Here is a 20,933-nt window from a genome sequence, read left to right on the forward strand (position 1 = left end):
GCTGCAGTAAGCTATGATCACACCACTGCACTCCAGCCTGGTTGACAGAGCAAGACCTTGTCTCAACAACAATAAAAACATATGAGTGCTAGAGGTACAATCCAGAAGTATAGGATTATTAGATTAAAGAGAAGAAGTAGAGAGAAATGGAGAAGAAGGAATATAAAAAGATTTGAGAGAAAGTTGAAAGTCTGGACACAAACTCCAAATAAAAAGGTTCCACATTTCAGAACTGTAAAGATTCCAGAGGAAAAAAAAATGGATACTTCCAAAGAAACAAAACAACGATTCTCATGCTTCTCATGTATCCCTGGATGCTAAAAGATGGTAGAGAAGGTCTTCAACATCCTAAGGGAAAATGATTTTCACCTAAAATACCAACCCACCAGACCAGCAATCAAACCAACAACCCCACAACCCACCACACCAACAATCAAACCAACAACCCAACAACCCACCACACCAACAATCAAAACAACCCAACAACCCAACACACCAGCAATCAAACCAACCCAACAATCCACCACACCAACAATCACAACAATAATCCAATAACTAACTCATCACACCAACAATCAAAACAACAACCTAACAACCCACCACACCAACAATCAAAACAACAACCCAACAATCCACAACACCAATCAAACCAACAACCCAAAAACCCACCACACCAACAATCAAAACAATCCAACAACCCAACACACCAACAATCAAATCAACCCAACAATCCACAACACCAATCAAACCAACAACCCAACAACCCACTACAACAACAATCAAAACAATCCCACAACTCACCACACCAACAATTAAACCAACGATCCAACAACCCACCACACCAACAATCCAAACAGCAACCCAACAACCCAACACACCAACAATCAAACCAACCACCCACCATGCCAACAATCCAAACAACAACCCAACAACCCAACACACCAACAATCAAACCAACCACCCACCATGCCAACAATCCAAACAACAATCCAACAACCCACCACACCAACAATCAGGTAAAAGGGAAGAATCCAGTCATTTAGACACAAAAGAACTCAAAACCTTACCTCCCACCTGTCACTTCTTGGTATTTACTTGAGAATGGGTGGAAGTAAAAGGAAGAAGTAAACACAAAAGAAGCTATAGGTTCTAAGCAAAGGTGAATCCAACCTCAGAAGGCAGAGAAAAGAAGCCCCAAAACAACAGCCACATGACCCAGCAAGAGGGCAGCCAGACTGGAGCAAGATGATGAAGAGAAACCCTGAAGGGAATGCCTGACCGATGGAGAGGCAGGGAAATAGATACAGCTATAATAGAGGAAACAAGGGGAAAAAGATGGCTAGAAGCTCCAGAAAAAAGAAAGAAACATGTACAAGAAAGTTGATGGAGTCCTGGTGCCTCCCTGGCCTTCAGTGAACAATATCTACATCATCCCAATAATGGAAAACACTATTTGTTACTCTTCAAATTTTAGAGTCAATCTCTAGAAAAAGCTTCAAAAAGGGCTTGGTATGGTTACAAATAGAATACAAATGTTATCGGCCTTGTCATTTTAAAAGTCAACGCATGGATGACTGAAGCCATAGGCTGGAGGGGGAACTGCAGAGTAGGAATAATTTTAATATCCTTATCTTATACAGTGCAGGATTAAGAGATACTGTTGATATTTGGTAGAACAAGAAATCGATTACTTAGGTAATCTATAGACAGACTAAAAATATTAATACCCCTCAATTGTGGAAATGTGGGAGGGAGCTGGGCACTAATTGTAATGAAATGAGAGTGATTCTCTCTTTACTCTTCTTTCTCCCTCTTTTTTTTTTCTTTTTTTTGAGATGGAGTCTTACTCTGTCACCCAGGCTGGAGTGCAGTGGCGTGATCTCGGCTCACTGCAAGCTCCGCCCGCTGGGTTCACACCATTCTCCTGTCTCAGCCTCCCGAGTAGCTGGGAATACAGGCGCCTGCTGCTACGCCCGGCTAATTTTTTGTATATTTAGTAGAGATGAGGTTTCACAGTGTTAGCCAGAATGGTCTCGATCTCCTGACCCCGTGATCCACCCGCCTCGGCCTCCCAAAGTGCTGTGATTACAGTCGTGAGCCACCGCGCCCAGCCTTTCTCCCTCTTTTCTTTCATGGCCTCCTGTTTGCACCCAGGTCTCACCCACTCCCTCTGTCCACTTATTCATTTAACACATGAGTACTGAGCTGGCACAGGGCCAGACTCAGAGATGCCTAAGCCTGGGTCCTGGCCCTCCAGGAACCTCCACCTGGCAGAGGACAGAGACTTGTGAACACTGCAATGGCACAAAAGGGGCTCCCAGTCCAGAGAGTGGGCATTTGCCCAGCTGGCCTTTGCTCCCAGCTTCTTTCTTGGTCTCAGTACTGGGCTCAGCACAGAGCTCCCAGTGGCAGAAAAATGGGGAAGGGTGACAGGAGACGCTGGCCTGGGGAATTCTCCAGCATGACCCCCATCTGGGTGTGAGCACAGGCAGCAACTGAAGATTCTTATTTTAAAATAAAGGGGCTCTAGATGACAGGTGTAAATAATTTTAATAAGAATTAGTGACAATGAGTTTTCATAACAAATCATCATGGAGTCGTTCTTCATGTATCTGACACTGTCAGGGAGGGAGGCATTTTCCATGTGGGGATTTTCTGGCTGACTGACTTTTACCACTGATTTCAGCAATTGTGGATCAGAATCGTTCCCAGATGAACCATACACCTCCCTGTCTCCTCAAACAAAACACCAGCTGACATTCTGCAGGCCCGAAGGGGCAAAGCGCATCCATCAGCCCCTCCATTCACAGATGGACTTTAACCTTTTCCCAAAGACTGAGGGTTGGACCCTCTATGAGTCCTCCTCATGGCACTGGGCTGGAGCACAGTGAAGCCCCCGGGTCCCCAGATAGTGTCAGAACCACTCAGATCAGAGGCCGGCCTCTGCAGCTCTCTGATTTCAGCCCTGGAGGACCTGCTGACCCTCAGCTTGGGGACTCAGGAAAGGAGGCACACACACTCATGCCCCATGAACAGCCCAGCCTCTCGTTCCCTCTCAGACCCCCAGGGCTTGGGGTCACAGAGAGGTAACTACTGTAGAAGAGGCAGGGCATGCAAAGCCCAGCTCAGCCAGGGGCCCCAGCTAGGATGGCTGCTCACCCTAGGAGCCCAGCCCCTGGGGACAGAGAGGGTGCCCCAAGGCAGAGATGAGAACCAAAGCCAAATGTGGAGAGGCCCAGACACCACCAGTGGGAGTCCATAACAGGGACAAGTGGTGGCAAGCGGAATCGATGGAAGGTGACTGTCTCTCATGTTCCTCTCTAAAGAGAGTGCAGAGACCATGGGCTAGTACAGTCAGACCATGGGGACATATGAGGTTGTCCATCACACTGAACAGTGTTTGTGTTTTGAGCTCAAAACAACGGCCCTGGGTTATTTCTAATCTGGCCCTAAATGGAAGCTGTGACAGGGGCTGTTGTGGGCTGAAGTGTGTCTCCCCAAAATTCGTATGCTTAGGTCCTAACCCCCAGGACCATAGAATGAAACCGTATTTGGAGATAGCGCCTTTTTTTTTTTTTTTTTTTTAGGTGGAGTCTTGCTCTGTCAGTTATGCTGGAGTGCAATGGCACAATCTGGGCTCACTGCAACCTCCACCTCCCGGGTTCAAGCAATTCTCCTGCCTCAGCCTCCTGAGTAGCTGGGATTACAGGTGCGTGCCACCATGCCTAGCTAATTTTTGTATTTTTAGTAGAGACAGGGTTTCACCATGCTGGCCAGGCTGGTCTCAAACTCCTGACCTCAGGTGATCCACCTGCCTCAGCCTCCCAAAGTGCTGGGATTACAGGCATGAGCTACCGCAGGGATAGGGCCTTTAAAGAGGTAATAAAGTTAAAATGAGGCCATCAGAGTGAGCCCTGATCCAATATGACTGATGCCCTTACAAAGAGAGATTAGAGCACAGGCAAGACTCAGACCCGGGGCAACCATATAGGGACACAGCAAGAAGAAGGCCATTGGCAAGCCAAGGAGAGAGGCCTCAGAAGAAGCCAACTCTGCAGTATCTTCATCTCAGACCCCTGGCCTCCAGAATTGTGGAAGAATTAAGTCTTGTGTACCTTGTTACAGCAAACTGATACAGGACCAAACAGCAACATACAGAAAATACATGCGTAGAGGGATGGGAAGTTCCCCAGAAGGATGACCCCATTCATAGGATTTCTTAAATCTTCCTGTCCAGACCTTCAAGGAACCATGAAGAAACTATACATTTTATAATTTAAAAAAATTAGTCAGCTGGGTGTGGTGGCTCACGCCTGTAATCCCAGCACTTTGGGAGGCCAAGGCGGGTGGATCATGAGGTCAGGAGTTCAAGACCAGCCTGATCAAGATGGTGAAACCCCCGTATCTACTAAAAATATAAAAATTAGCCTGGCACAGTTTGGCAGGCACCTGTAATCCCAGCTACTTGGGAGGTTGAGGCAGGAGAATTGCTTGAACCCGGGCGACAGAGGTTGCAGTGAGGCGAGATGGCACCACTGCACTCCAGCCTGGGTGACAAAGTGAGACTCCATCTCAAAAAAAAAAAAAAAAAACAGAAATTAGTCATTTATTCTCTGAAATCTTGAAGGTGTGCTCTCAATCACAGTGCTCTGGATTTGCACAGTAAAACATGGAAGGGTCTGAAAGCTTTGAATTCTGAGAAGACAGACTCTGCTACCAGCTTCTGAACTTGGCTCCAACAGCCATTTTTGCCACTAAATCCAAACTCCTTGGAGGCATGTTTAAAATACCAACCAGCTCACATGCCCCAGGCCCTGCTTAAAACCATTCCCGTGGCTCTCATGGCCCTTGGATAAAGGTAAAACCCAAACCTGGGTCTGTATCATGAAGCCCCACATGGTCTGGCCCTACCTGACCCTCTAGCAATGCAGTTTCCGTGTCTTCCCCGCAGGCATTCGAGCTGCCCCATCCTTCAGATCCCAGGACACAGCCAGCTCCCTCCTGGCATAGGGCCTTTGTACAGACTGTTCCCTCCACCTGGAGTCCTCCTGACCTAGTTAACTCCTGTCACACTTCAGACTGGAGCTCCAGTGTCCCTTCCTCAGAGAAGCATTGCCTGACATCCTCCCCCTAGCCCCAGCCTGGGTCAAGTTCCCTGTCACTACCCCAGCTCCTTAGGGTAACTAGCTATTAATGTCTGTCCCCTTCAGTGGCTGTGAGTTCCACAAGGGTGGGCACCACAGTGGTATGTGTTCAGCCCAGGGCTCAGTGAAACTGATAGGTGGTGTCTGTATCCCACCTTCTCTAGAGAGGGTACAGAGACCATGGGTTAGAACAGGGGCCATAAACAATGCAGCTAATCCCAGCTGGATGCTGGTCTCACCCTTGGAGCTTTCCAGGAACCGCTGAGCTATGGAGTCTGTGCATGACAGTCCAGAAAAGCTGCTGCTACTAGTTCCAAAAAGGAAAGGAAGGAAGGAAAGAGAGAGACGGGTGCTGACATTTATTGAACACCTATGATGTGCGCTACTGAGCATGCAGGCTGCTGGGCTATCTACTTTCTTTTTTTATTTTATTTTATTTTATTTTTTGAGACGGAGTCTCGCTCTGTCACCCAGGCTGGAGTGCAGTGACGTGATCTCGGCTCACTGCAAGCTCCACCTCCTGGGTTCACGCCATTCTCCTGCCTCAGCCTCCAGAGTAGCTGGGACTACAGGCGCCTGCCACCATGCCTGGCTAATTTTTTGTGTTTTTTTTAGTAGAGATGGGGTTTCACTGTGTTAGCCAGGATGGTCTCGATCTCCTGACCTCGTGATCCTGGGCTATCTATTTTCACATGCCTTATTTCGGCTAGTCTACAGCAACCCTTAAAGGGTAGGTAATAGTGTCCCCATTTTCAAAGGTAAGGAAAGGCTCAGAGAAGTTAAGACATTTGCAGAAAGATTCACATATGCCAAGGCCCAGAGTCAGCTTTAGATCTCAGGTCTGCCCACCCCAAAACCCATGCTCTTCCCCTGATGCACACTAGTTGGAATCACGTCAGATGGGTAAAGGAACAACGGTCCCTGCCTGAGGGCCAGGGACCCCAGATGCCCCTGGGGTTATGTCAGGGGACCGATGAGTCCATCTGAGCACCCAACATTGCCTGCCTCTGAATAAACTATATTTTTTCCACATCCAGATGTAACTGTTTGCAAATAAATACAGATTCTGTCATGACTAATATAGTACCAATTCTTCTAAATGGGTTTGCTGAATTCATGGCAGTTCTGTGAAGGGCGGAAACCCAGGTGGGCACATGCATGCTAAAATGTTCAGCATTTAATGTGCTTTCCCTCCTGTGGGTTGAAAAGAGCTATAGGTGATGCATTGTTAAGTGGGGAGTGGGGAGCACAGCTCTTTTACCATTTATGTAAAAAAAAACTTTTTAAATCTCCATACATAGATTCTTATTCATGCATTGACTCTGCAAGGATACCCAAAGCCACATTGTCACCTCTGGGGAGAACTCGGTGGCTCTTCATTGAATAACCATCTGTACTGCACAAATTTTGTATCACTTAAATAATTTAAAAATCAAAACTTTTAATAAAATTAAAACCGTCAAACGTGATAGCAAGAGGGCAACGCTTAACCCTGCGGTGCAACATACTGAATTTCAGGCAAAACAGTCCTGTGCCGTCTTCAATTTCTACACAAGAGGAGCCAGTGATGATAATCAGAGACCAGTAATTGAGGCGGGGACTTTAACACCGAGTCACCAGAGGTGACCTTGCAAACTTGGCCTTTTGTCATAAAACAGGCACAATCATCACTGTGTTCCAGCCCTCCAGGGCTTTCCAAATGCCAGTGGCTCTGGGGAAGGAGACCTACTTTTCGCTCTATAGGAACCTACCACGTGTTTCCTGTTTCCTTCCACCCTTGCCCCCACGCACCCACCCCCAACCCCTGCCCCACCTCCACATGCTCCCTGCACCCACCACAAACGGCCACACTCACATGGACAGCACCTTCACTTCCAATATTTCGTGCCTCAGCTCCAGGCATCTTGTGGAGTTATATTCAAAAGGCCCCTCATAAAATTCAAAGTACCTGGGGACCAACAGAGACAGGTTAAACAGAGAAGCAGGTCAGGATGTCCAGGGCCTGCAGGGGCTCTTGTTGCAGGGTGGAGTGTCTGTCCCAGTGAAATAAATAAAGCCAACCAGCCCCATCCCAGCAGATGTCCCATTAGGGGCTTCAGGCAGACCATGGGGCCCTCTGGCTTGATCACTGGGTGGTCAATTACTCTCAGCGCCCCACTGCCTTGGGAGTGTAGGCATTTACAGAAGCATAAACAGATTTCAGCACACAGGGAAATTCAGAAGCAGGTTTGGTTCCAAGTTTGTGGCTGGAAAGGAGAGGGGAGGAGGAGGGATGCTGTGTGTACTGTGATCAGAGAAAGCAGAGAGACCAGAGCCATTCTGGTGCAGCACTGGGAGTCCAACAGTGAGCCTTCAGGCCTCCAACTTGCCCTTCCATTCCCTGCCCCTTTCCCACTTGATCCTCATGCCTACACTGTGACACAGCTGAGACTGATGGGCCTTTCTCCCCATTTGGCAGCTGACAATACTGAGGCTAATCAGACAGGGCTCCAGGTCATACGTCCGTGTAGGGCAGGACCAGGGCTTGGTCTAAGTCTACCTGCAGAACAGAACAAGCCCCTTCCAGCACCAGCTGGCTCCAGGCATGTCACAGCCACCTCAGGGTCCCTCTGCCAGCTTCATGCAGAATATCAATGCCAATTTCAACCAACACTTACTAAGCCCTTACCATAGGCTAAGCACCAGGCCAAGCATTTGATGTGAATGGATGCATTCACTTTTAATCTTTCTAATCAGCCTATGAGGAAAGTGACACAAGCATCCTGAACAGGCTCTGGGAATTAACTAAGGTGCCCAGACCCCCAGAGCTGGAAGGTGGCAGAGCCAAGATAGGAACCTGCATGCTGACTCAAGGCTGCTCTTTCTGCCACTTGGCTATGAGCATGGCTGGTGTCCCCTGGAAAGGGCCCTCTGGCCTCCTGTGGCAGAGGCCCGGTGAGCCCTCTCCTCACAGCCCCTCTCTTCCTGGCAGTTGTTCAGAGGCAGGGGTGGGTGGAGCTGGGAGGGTTGGATCCCAGGACAGCCTTAACATCATGAATCCAGAAGCCTGCAGGGACAAACCACTATAAACATGGGATCAGTGGCCTGGCAACAGGTAGTCTGCAAGAATCAGAGGTGAGAGGGGCTCCCCAGGGCCAAGGATTGGAAATTACGCATCGCTCAAGCATCTCCCAGAAACCACTACACACAGCAGTGGTCATTTCCCACATACCCTTACACACTGGACAAACTTAGGTATGTGCTGCTTTAGAAATCTTGAAATATTTTACCCAATATATTGGCTTCTTTTAAAAATATTGGTATTTTTATTATTATTATCATTGTATTTGTATTGTCATTTTGTCATTAAAATAATACTGTGATACTTTAAAAGTTATGTTTATAAATATTTGTCCTTAATAATTTTAATATAAATAGTTTTAAGTACTGTAATTACATATTTAAATAATTTTACATAATATTTTAAGATATTAAAATATTTTCCACAACAAATTGGTCCCTATTTACAAAATAAATTGGCTCCTTGTTCTCATGTCATAGAAGAATTTAGACCAAGTTAATAAGAACTAGGTATTGAAGATTCCCAAAATATCAAACACCTGTGTGTCTTACAACTCCTTTTCTTTCTCATCTGGCAAACTCAAATGGATTCTTCAGTACCCGGCTCAAATAACCACACTGCTGGGAAGCCTCCTCTGACCCTGACCCTGGGCTCCCCCTGCTCACTGTCTCTTAGTTAGAGCAAATAACATGGTATTGGGTTGGTGCAAAAGCAATTGCAGTTTTTGCCTTTTTTTTTTTAAGTAATGGCAAAAACCACAATTACTTTTGCACCTACATAATAGTACAATTGTGTGTTTATGTAATTGTGTTCCTTTCCAAACCACGAGCATCTCAAACACAGAGACAGTGTCTTTGTTATCTCTATATCTTCTGTACTACAGAGGGAGGAAAGCTAAAAATGACACTTCCCAGACTCCTTTGCAGGTAGGGTTCTGGATGCAATTTAGGTTCAGCCAGTTAGAAGCATTTGCATGAGATGGATTCAGACCTGTTATAGGGGAAGAATGGCAAGGCTCAAGGCATGGTTTTGCTGGTGCAGAATGTGGCAGAGGTGGCATGGCTCTTGGAAACTGCAGTAGTGGTAACACCTTCATGATTATATCAGAGGCAGCAGCTTTCACGGTGGCCCCATTTCACTGCAATTTGGGGAGGAATTCTTGGGAGTTCAGCCATTTCTTCAGCTTTCCCCATGAATCTGAGCTAGCTGTGCCCTTAATAAATCCTTTTCTGCTTTAACTAGCTAATGTAGATTCTGTTATCTGCAAATAAGAACAAGGGGTCAGCCTAGGGCCACAAAACGAGCCCATGACCTTGGCTCTAACTCACCTAATTTTCCAGTCACACAACAGTGAGCTCTGGCGTCCTATCACAAAGATCACTGTTTGTAACATGAGCTGGTGTCAACTAAGCCCTTTGGAATCCACTGAGTCAGGTAAAGTCATGGTCCTAGGTTGCTGCTAAGAAAAGGTCCAGATTCAAATGATGCAGGAAATCATTAGGTCGAGACTTATCCTAGAGTTATTGGGGAATTGGGGACTTGCAGACACATCTCGGATATGGCTACAAACCAGCTGTGTGACTTTGGGCAAAACTTCCCCTCTCTGCATCTCTTTTTTCTCCTCTTTAAAACAATCTGTTTGAACTAGGGTAGTACCTCCTCTTCAATCAGCCAGCCCTTCCATTTCCTCCACAAAGGCATTCCTGCCTTGCCTCTTCCTTGGTTCCTCCTTCTCCTGCATCCTCAACATCACTCATATACCCAACTAGGCAGCATCATGATTCCAAATGACCTTGTGCCATGGGTTTGGTGGTGCTTAGGTAGAGAGGCTTTCAGAACTGGGTTCACATCCCTCCACCCCTCATTAGCCTCTGTATGGTCTGAATGTTTGTGTCTCCTCTACAATTCATATGTTGAGATCCTAACAGGCAAGGTAATGGTATTAGGAGGTGGGGCCACTGGGAGGTACTGCAGGCAGAGCCCTCATGAATGGGATCATTGCCCTTACAAAAAAGGCCCAAGAGAGACTCCTCTTCCCTTTCACTATGTAAGGATACAGCAAGGAGATGCTGTTTATGAACCAGGAAGTAGGTCCTCACCTGAAACTTAATCTGCCTTGATCTTGGACTTCTCAGCCTCCAGAACTGTGAGCAATACATTTCTGTTGTTTATAAGCTAAGTCACTCAGTCTATGGTATTCTGACAGCCACATTAGGCCTGGCACTTTTCTGCTCCTTTGTTTTCTCGTCTGCAAATCAGCAAAAACAATGCAGTGCATGTGCGACAGGGTTGAGAAAAAACACTGCTGAGCATTTCATGGAATCCACTGGCACACAGGAACTACCCCAAAAATGCTCATTCCCCTCTGTCCTCTTTGTTCCACCACTAAAGAGCACGTGATACCAGTGGATGCCCCAGGAAGTCCCAGGGAGTCAGAGACAGTCTCTGATGGTAAGCTGGTTGATGGCAGGGCTGAGTCAGGGATGAACAACTCGAAGTTTCTCACTGTGTGCACTGGTGACATCCTCCTTCTGCTGTGATTAGTAAACCTCTCCCCTGCCACCCTGTGGATAAAGCCCACACTAAGTCCTGCTTGGACATAGACCTGCTTGATCACCTCATCTCACTGAGGCTCCACTCATTAACCATGTGCTTCTGATGCTTTGACACCTGGGGCCTTGCTGACCCTGGAGGGACTGTCTCTTCTAGGGCTAGCCAATTCCTGGAGATAGTAAAGGACTAGCCTGTGAGTGCACCTTTCATTTGCAAACCAATCCAGAGCCCATGCCCCTATCGGGCTCCCATACTCTTGGACACTGGAATAGCTCTTCCCCACTCACCCCAGGGCCAGGTCCTACGCAACTAGGGATAACCCCTATGCCCCAGAACCCACGAAATTACTCAGATCAACCAATCCTAAACCTGCAAACCCTGCCTCACCAGTTCCTTTCCATGGAAATCCCAACGACGGCTCTTGCCCACACTTTCCCCTCGCTCCCTTTGCCTCCTTACTGATCCGGGTGCTTCTTCCCATGGTCCTGCAGGGCCTCCTGTTTCTAGGGATCTGTGAGTATCAAAACCTCTTCCTTCATGACAGTCATTTCCATATTTTCGTGTCTTACCATATCCGATTAAAACAAATCCCAGGCACCCTGAAAACACTCCAGGTAGTACCTTAGCCAAGTCATCAAAACTATTCCATGCCTGAGTCTAAAGCCTCAGTTTTCCCATCTGGAAAATGGAGCTAATAGCCCTGGCTTCCTTCTCTATCCTACCTGGGCTCTGCTTTTTTGGTCCGTACTGCTCTAGCTCAGTCTGTAGAGATGATTGACTTGAGGTTGCTATGGTCTAAATGTCTGTATCCCCGATACAAACATTAAGTTTCATGTTTAAACTTAATCCACAATGTGATGGTATTAAGAGGCAAGGCCTTTGGGAGGTAATTAGGTTATGAGGTCTCTGCCCTCAATGATGGGATTAGGCCCTTATAAAAGAGGCTTCAAAGAGCCTTTTGCCTTTCCACCATGTGAGGATGCAGCAAGAAGCTGCCATCTATGAGGAACGGGCCCTCGCCAGACACCAAATCTTCTGCCACCTCGATCTTGGACTTCCCAGCCCCCAGAAATGTGAGAAATTAATTTCTCCTGTTATAATTATAAACAACCCAGTATAAGCTATTTTGTTATGGCAGCCCAAAAGAACTAAGATAGGAAATAAGATTTTGAGAAGCACTGCCCCATATTCTGCTTCTAACAGGACGCTCAAGAACTGCATTTTGGAGGGTGTCATGGAAATTCATGGAAATTCCCATTTGGTCTGGATACAGATATACAGACATCAAAAATGTTGCTTAAAGTTTTTTGTCTAATGACATAAGAAGATGCTCACATGACAATGTTGAGTAAAAAAATGCAAGTTACAAAACTATGATCTCCAAAAAGAATTATATATACATATGTGAAAGCATGGGCAAAGGGAAGAATTGAAACACAATATTAATAGGGGTTTCTCAGAATAAATGGGATGATGCGTTATTTTTTTAAATACTTTTCTGTGTTTTTATAAGTTTTCTGCAATGGGGTTATGATTCTTTTATTATTGGAAATCACTAATAAATGCTTTTTTAAGTCCCAGACCTTCTTCTAACTATCTCAAGCTTCCCCTTACCCTGTTACAAGATTGAGGGAAGCACTTTCTCCAACCTTCTTAAACTCCACTAGCCTCTCAAGGTGAGTTCGTCACTGTCTCTGCTTTCAATGCTAGAAAGACTATCTTTACCCACATCAAAGGGGAGGGCACCCTGGCACCATGTAGGGCATCTCACAGGTATAAATAGTCCCAGCGGGTGATATCAGGAGCCCAATTCCTCTCAAATGCCACTCAGTTTCCAGCAGCCAAATATGATGCTGGCGCCAGGCTGCATCATTCTGCCCCATCTCTCTGCCCTCCACTAAGTGAGAAGACAAATGCAGAAGGCCAGAAAGAGGTGAACACGGTGGCCCTGGGCATCAGTTCTCCTCTCCCTGCCCAGACTGGGCTCCAGCTTTGTGGGCTAAGGAGGCCTCCTTTCTTTTTCTTTCTTGCCTTCTTTCCTTCTTTCTTTCTTTTCTTTCTTTCTTTCTTTCTTTTTCTTTCTCTTTCTTTCTTTCTTTCTCTCTCTTTCTTTTTCTTTTTCTTTCTTTCTCTCTTTCCTTCCTTCCTTCTCCCTTCCCCTTCCCCTTCCTTTCCCTTCTCCTTCCTCCCTTCCTTCCTTTCTTCCTTTCTTTCTTTCTCTTTTTTTTTTTTTGATGGAGTCTTGCTCTGTCACCCAAGCTGGAGTACAGTGGCACGATCTCGGCTCACTGCAAACTCCCCCTCCCGGGTTCAAGTGATTCTCCCGAGGAGGCCTCCTTTCAGCATGCCCAGGGTCTGGCCCTCTGAGAGCCTGGGTCTGTAATTCCTATGAGCCTTTCCCCAAAAGCCTGCCCCACAGAGGCTCCCCTGTTGGCCTGATTCCCTCTCCAGAGCTTCTCCAGGGCCATGTTTCCTTTCTTGGGGGCAACAGTACTCTGGGTCCCAGCAATCACTGGCTGCTACAAGATGAGGTCCATGCATTCAGCTTTCTATCTAACACTTCCCCATCCCCACCCCCAGACACTGATGGTACTCCAGAGAATAGAAGCCCAGGGGGATCCCTGTGTCACACACAAACACCTGTTAAATCTCCACTAGCCCTAGGTGAACAGGGAAACTAATCTGAACACCTAGACTCCTGTCGAGCTTGGTGCAGAGTCTCAGAGAACCATGGAGTTGTTTATTTATTCCACACTGGTTAGAGACACCACTAGCCCATATAGCACCTCTGTGCAAATAAGGAAAAAGCACCATTTTCCCCAGATAAATTAAGCCACATGCACCAGACACATGGCTGGTCAAGTGAGAGTAAGCTGTACTTCAGCCTCACTTGACTGCCTGGCTGAGTATCTTTGTGCAGTGCCCACCCTGCACAACTGTCCATGACAGCCTGATACCAGACCATTTAACTTGGTCTCATTTAATCCTCCCAATAGCCCTATGAGGCAAGCATAATTTCCCCCATTTTATATCTGAGACTTGAACTACAAGAGGTAAAGTAACTTGCCCAAGGTCATTCAGCTAGTAAGTGGTGGCACTGGAAAAGAAACCTGAGGACTGTGAGAGCCCAGAACCCCTGCTCTTAACAGTGTCACTGCACTTCCTCTCCCTGACTCTGATAGCCATGGTTCTCTGGGGGGTTTTCTCAGTCAGCAGCCCTTCCCCCTCCCAAAGGCAACAGCCCTTCAGTGAGCTGAGCGCTATTTCTAGAGCCAGAACAGCTGCTGTCTCGAGATAGCACACGACCCGTCACAGCAAACACACAGAAATCAGTCTGAAAATTGCAGCCTGACAATTCAAAGGACTGAAGTGTCTTCCCAGATAGGTAGGAGAGACGCAAGAACAGCTCAGCTGTTAACAACTGCGGGTCACAGCTGTCAGGAGACATGCCATGGCAGTGGAGAGCCCTGGCTCCAACCCCTGGCTGGTCCATGGCCCGGCTCTGCAGCCTTGAACTTCACCTGCCCTCTTTGGGCCACAGTTCACTCATCTGTCCCCAGGAATTATCAGAGCTGTTTGAGATATCAGAACTGGATGCTAAAAAGCCTGATGTTCTCAGTGCAACCCTAAGTAGTCCTGGGATTAATCTGCCCCAGGTGTGCACCTCACACCAAGCCTGAGGGTCATTTCTGGCACAGGGTGGGGGTTGGGGGTAGCAGGGCAAAGCCTGGTGTCTAGATTCATTCCTCCTTCCCCACCCAGGAGTTCTGCAGGGCCCCAGATCCAGTGTTTAACATATTCCCTGTGAGAGTACGTACATGATGACCTTATTTTCCAGGCCAGACTAGGGAGCCCTGAAAGGCTTCCCTTTGTAAAATTCAGCTCAACAGCCAGGAATGCCTCAGTGTGTGAATGCTAGCACTGGCCAGTGCCCCTACTGCTCCTCATGGACTTTGACCACCATGCCCACAGGCACCCTAGCCAAGAGATACATCCTAGCTGCCTCCTTCTCCTTCCTTCATCTTCTGCCAACTCTCACCACTTTTCCTTCCTGAGTAGTCCCCATTTCCACCCCAGTGCCAGGGAAAGGATTCGGTCTTCTCCCCGCTGGAGGAGTCTCTCTGTCTGGAATACTCTTTGCTTTCTTGCTAGTCCCTGCCTACTCATTCAGCAGAGTCAGCCCAGGGGTCAGCTTCCACTGGCTCCCTTCGTGGCCCTCCCTCCTCTGTGCCTGCAGCCCCTGGGCACTCCTCCAGACCAGCTCTTATTATGTGGAATTACACACAGCTCCTCCATGGCCTGTCTGCACTGTTGATGCGTGAGAAGGGTTTTTCTCCTTTTTGACTCATCGAAGATTTATGGACCCTCTACTGTGTGCCAGGAACTGTTTCAGGCCAGGATGCACTGATGAACTGGCCAGTGTCCCCATTCTCATGGCACTTCCACAGGGGCGACAATAAATGATTCATTCAATATAATGCCAAATAGCCATGACTCTTCCAAAAAAAAAGCAGGACAAGGAATTGGAGGGTGCCTGGAAGGATAGTGGGTGGCCCAGGAAGGCCACTCTGGACAGAGGACATGAATAGAGGTATGGAGCCCTGTGCAGATGTGTGGGAAGAACTTCCCAGAGAAGGAAGTGAGTAAATACAATCACTTGCTCTGCAGTAGCAGCTGCCAATGTGGCTAGGCAGGGTTGTGGAGGTCAGAGAGGTGAGCAGAGCCAAGTCAAGCTGGGCCTGTGGGCCACCCAGTATCATGGGGACTCGGCAGAGGAACAACGTGATCTGATGTGGGGATAAAGGACTGTAAAGGGAGGGAGGGAGAACTATTGCAGCATGAAAAGACAGTCGATTGCACTAAGGGGTGGCAAAGAAAGTGGGGAGAAGGAGACAGACCCATGAAATAGTTTAGGAATGGAACCAGCAGGATGCACTGATAATTTAGAAAGCGAATAAATCAACAGTAACTCCTAGGACTTCAGCTTGAACAACTAGCGGGATGACACAGCCATTTAAAGGTTAGAGAGATGAACAGGTTTGGGGTGTTGGGCCATGTGAAGCTTCCTGTGCCCTCAGACATCTAGAGGAGATCACAGGTAGGCAGTCAGATGCACATGGCTGAGGCCCAGTGGTCAGGGCTGGGGATGCACATTCCAGAGTCAAAGGACAAGGGACTTCAGGAAACACTGGGAGAGAGTGCAGAGAGAAGAAGAAAGAGGGCCAAGGACAGGCCTGAGATCAGCTCCCACATTCAGATGGCAGCAAATGACACTGAGAAGAAAGGTCTGCAGGTGGAAGAAAACCCAGACACAGAGCCCAGGGACATGGAAGCTAAGAGGAGGGAGCATTTCCAGGACAGATGGGCCATATCCAGTGCTGACCCATATGTCCTGGAAATGGGGGTCAAAGAAGAGGAGGACAGAGAAGGCACCACTGATCTAGCAACGAGGAAGTCATCAATGACCTTGACAAGAGCAGATTCAAGGGAGAAGGGAACAGATGCCCCTCTGCCGTAGGTGGAAGCAAGGCCAGGAGTGGGAAATGTTGGAGATGGTGCCACGGAAGTCTGCAGGTGAAGGAGGGCTGAGTGAGTGTCCGAAGACCTGGTCCTGGGGCAAGTGGAGAGGATGGGATGTCTCCCAAAGTGTAAAGGGATGGCTGGAGGAAGAAAAGAGAGACTTCAGTGTTCTGTGAGCCTCCAAAAGGCAAGCCTAAGAGCCCCAGCTGAGACTTAGGGAGGAAAGGTTTACAATCAGCCAGAGGAAGCACTTTGAACCAGGAGGCTCGCATGGGGAAGGATGGCCTCTTTGGGAGCTTCATGACCTGCTATCACTTACTAGCTTAGCAAGGTCTTGGTGGCCATCAAGTTGGGGGATGCCGGGCTATAAATGGAGACATGCAGTGGAAAACTGGAAGAGCCTCCAGCTGCCTTAACCTTCTGAGCATCCCCTAATCTAATGGGTGGGTGGATGCTTGGTCCTTCCAGCCCGACTCCAACTCCCTTTTCTTTCCTTCTTTCCCATTCTCATGCCTTCCCCTAGCCTCCTGCCTTTGCCAAGTGATTGGCCTAAAATTCTCAAAGATGGTCTACAAGGGAGGAATCATAGGAGCGTGAAGAAGGAGAAGAGGGAGAATGGGTAGTGGAAGCTGAAGGGAGGAACGGAGTTTGGGGAGTTAACCTGCAGTGAAGAAGGGGTGAGGCCCTGACAGGCACTGCACCCAGCTGATCCGGCCTCCTCAGTTTACAGGGAAGCAGACAAGGCCCAGGGAGGGAGTGCTATCCCCCACGGAAGTGCTGTGAGTCTGGGGTGAACCTAGGCCCACTCAGAGGACCCCAGGAGTGACTGAGCAGGGGGGGAAGAGACCCCCTCACTCCACCTCCACGGAGCCCTATGGGGACCTGTGAGGTGCTTTAACCTTGGAGCACTCAGGGAGTTACAGAGCCTGTGACCTCCTTTGTATCACCCCCCGAGTTGGGTTAATGACCTCAGTTTTGCAGATGAAGTAATTGAGGCACAGAAAGGTTTGTGTAAGTGGTTATTTGCCCAGGAGACTCCACAGAGACTCAAAAGCCATAAAGCTTTGGGTTCAGAGCACTCCTGGAGCAACCCTGACTTAAGGAGGAGAAGTCTCCCAGTGCCAACAACTCCACTTCCACGAGCAGCCCCAGCCAGCCGCAGCCTGGGTCCTGCCAGGCCCCAAGAAGCCCACATCAGGTTCATGGAACCAACGGGGGAAGCTGCCAAGTTTGTTTTGCTTTTTGTTTCTCCAGCATCCAGCCCAGAACATTCCGCCAAACCTGCATCTCCAAATCCTTCCCAGTTGGGTGAAGCTCAAGAGCTCTGGCCCTTTTTCCCTCCTTTTCTGCAGAAGAGAACATTGACCCGGAAGGCTGAAGTGAGCCAGCTGCACCCGCCACACGGAGTGTGCTTCCTCCGCTGCTCTGCCTTCAGCCTGGACACGATGGCATTCGGGACTGCAGGGGTCGCACTGCCCCCAAGGGCTCCTCTTTGAAATGTATAATTGCCAGGAGCAGGTGGAGGGATGCATTTTTCAGAGGCAACAATCAGAAAAACACTAAGCACACTTGGGAAGGCAGGAGGGAGGAGGACACAGAAGATAGAAAGTAGAAGAGACAGGGAAGGAGGAGATGAGAGACCCTAAAGATCATCTTGTCTGAGATCAACCCTGCAGCTTTGACAACAGTTGCACAGAAGTGATCTATTGTTTTTTTTTTTTTTAAATTTTTTGAGATACAGTCTTACTCTGTCACCCAGGCTGGAGTACAGTGGCATGCTCTCAGCTCATAGTGGCATGATCTCAGCTCACTGCAGCCTCGAACTTCTGGGCTCAAGTGATCTTCCGACCTCAGCCTCCTGAGTAGCTAGGACTACAAGCATGCACCACCATGTCTAGCTATTTTTTTTAATTTTTATTTTTGGTAGAGACGGGGTCTTGCTATGTAGACCAAGCTGGTCTTGAACTCCTAGCCTCAAGCAATCCTCCCGCCTCAGCCTCTTATAAGTTCTGGGATTATAGGCATGAGCAACTGTGCCTGACCAGAAGTGACCTACTTAAATCAATATGGCCTTTTTATTATGGTCTAACAGCAAGGAGCTGAGGGCAGAAATAGAAGACCTGAAAGGACTTGGAAAGAAAAGACAAGGAGGCTCACCCAGCCCTGCATGAGCTGTCCACAGCCCAGAAGGAAGAACCCCTCTAACCCCTCCCATGAGTGCTGGGACTGTGGAGTCACACAGGATAGATAGATAGATAGATAGATAGATAGATAGATAGATAGATAAATAGATATAGTGCTCCAGCTCCACCCACCACCCGGAAGTGACCTAATCTTTTGGTGACTAAATTTCCTCATCTATAAAATGGAGGGTAATGAATACACCCACCTCAAAGGTTTGAGGGTAAGGACTAAATGGGATAATACATGTAAGGCACCCAGTATAGTGCCTGGCCCCAGACACTCACTTGGCTCGCTCTTCAGCCAATAGGACACTCTTGTGTCATCTATTTGGGGCTTGCTCTTTTTTCCTGTAGCTGGTGCTACCCTGGCCTTGGGAGGTCTTCCACACTCCATCCCAGAAGCCCAGGAAGAAAGGTGCAGGGAGAAGGCTGTCCCACCCACAGGCAGCCTGGGCCAGCCCCGCTCCGGACCTCAGAGACAAGTGTCTCCTGAGTTGCCTTCCACACCTCCTCTTTGCCAGCCCATTCCAGAGGTAAGACCCGGAGGGCCAAGATTGGTGTGGAGTATGGAAAGGGGGCCAGTGAGGCCAGCCAAAGAGCCTGCGGCTGTGCCTGGATCTAGGGGATCCAGAGGGCCCTGGAGATGCTCGCACAGGTGGTCTAGCCCAGTCCTCCAAAGCCAGAGGCTCCTCGGGATTTGGGGAATACCTGAGCAAACACAGAAGGATTATGTGCACTTGCCAGAGGGTCCTCTGTGTGTGCAATGACAGAAGTTGCCCTGGGGGCAGACGTATCTACAGAAGGCAGAGTTAAAGGGGATTCGGTTGGGCTGGGGCTAGCAGGGAAGGCTTCAAGGAGGAAGTGGATACTGGAGGGAGGACAAGGACTTGGATGTGGAGCCAGACCCAGTTGGCAGAAGCTGAGTGAAGCCCTTTGTGCTGTGGCCATGGGCCAGGCTGACAGTCAACTCTGCTGGGACAGTGTCTGGGGGACTCCTGCCTCAGCTGTCCTCTGTCCGTGACTGAAGTGGGGGATGTTTTCCTGAGGCAATGCATGCAACACTGCCCACCCTACAGGACAGAGGCCATCACCATGAGGGCACCGCTGCCTCCCCCTGCTCTCTGAGCAGTTGCTGGGCAGACAGGCAGCTAGGCCAGTCCAGAGGGAACAGGGTTGCAGCTGGCCATGGAGGACAAGTACCCTCTATCCTCCTCTGCCTTCCCAGAGGGGCCATGCTCGGTGAGGGGTGTTCAGGAGGAGGTCTAGTCAATTAGCACAGGAGCACGTCATCTGCCTTCACTGCCCCCTCTCTACTTTTTTTTTTTTTTTTTAGACGGAGTTTTGCTCTTGTTGCCCAGGCTGGAGTGCAATGGCGTGATCTCAGCTCACCACAACCTCTGCCTCCTGAGTTCAAGCGATTCTCCTGTCTCAGCCGCCCGAGTAGCTGGGATTACAGACATGTGCCACCACGCCTGGCTAATTTTGTATTTTTAGTAGAGACGGGGCTTCTCCACTCTCTCTACTTTTTATACCTCACCCCCACCAACTGTCAGTCTTCCTTTTCCCACCCAGAAGCCCACAAATGTCAGCCTGCCCTACTATCAGCTCTTTTCAAGAGCAAATTCTCTGGCAATTCCAGCCTGTGAATCAGTTTCTGATTCTAATGTGTTTCCAGAAAGGGGACAACTTTTCAAAGACAGTGCCAGGAGACAAGGTTGAATCCAAAGGGATAAATCTCTAAGGGAAGACTCAGGAACACTGAAATCTAAGTTTTCTTTCTTACCAGTAGCCTTTACTATTTCCTCGCTTAATTCATTTTTTTTTTTTTTTTACACAATTCACATTTATTGAGCACCTGCTACATAACAGGTGCCACGCTAGGTTCTGGGAATTCAAAACGGAAGACGCACAACAACTGTCTTGCTGAGAAGATGGAAGCATAAACACATGAGAAATGTCTTCACAGGCCTTCCTACTTGTGCAAAACACCCACTTAAATAGAAATATTTGCTGACTGAAAATTATTCCGGCTGGGTGCTGTGGTTCACGCCTGTAGTCCCAGCACCTTGGGAGGCTGAGGCAGGTGGATCACTTGAGGTCAGGAGTTCAAGACAAGCCTGGCTAACACAGTGAAACCCCGTCTCTACTAAAAAATACAAAAATTAGCCGGCGCTGGTGGCAGGTGCCTGTAGTCCCAGCTACTCAGTAGGCTGAGGGAGGAGAATTGCTTGAACCCGGGAGGCGAAGGTTGCAGTGAATCAAGATTGCATCACTGCACTCCAGCCTGAGCGATGGAGTGAAACTCTGCCTCAAAAAAAAAAAAAGAAAAAAAATTATTCCTATATGCTCATTAAATCAGTTCCCCTAAGGATGCTTATTGGACAACACTTCATAGACCTAGACTTGAAATTAATAAAGCTATATGTCAATGTATATCTTATAGCTCACACCTTTCTAATTCAGCCTGGACTT

At 48.3% G+C, this 20,933-nt stretch overlaps 1 protein-coding gene across 3 annotated transcripts in view; it reads right to left on the reverse strand.

The window, feature by feature from the left end:
• Positions 1 to 20,933, reverse strand: part of ST8SIA5 (ST8 alpha-N-acetyl-neuraminide alpha-2,8-sialyltransferase 5) — a 77,868-nt gene that overhangs the window by 18,455 nt on the left and 38,480 nt on the right. For 2 of the 3 annotated variants that reach the window (XM_009433932.4, NM_001009087.1), the window contains 1 exon segment: positions 7,000 to 7,092. The exons of the other annotated variant lie outside the window; for it this stretch is intronic. In XM_009433932.4, coding sequence (XP_009432207.1) covers positions 7,000 to 7,092 — 93 coding nt within the window. 3 annotated transcript variants of the gene reach the window in all.

The sequence above is a fragment of the Pan troglodytes genome, chromosome 17 (genome assembly GCF_028858775.2).
Source record: "Pan troglodytes isolate AG18354 chromosome 17, NHGRI_mPanTro3-v2.0_pri, whole genome shotgun sequence".
NCBI lineage: Eukaryota > Metazoa > Chordata > Mammalia > Primates > Hominidae > Pan > Pan troglodytes.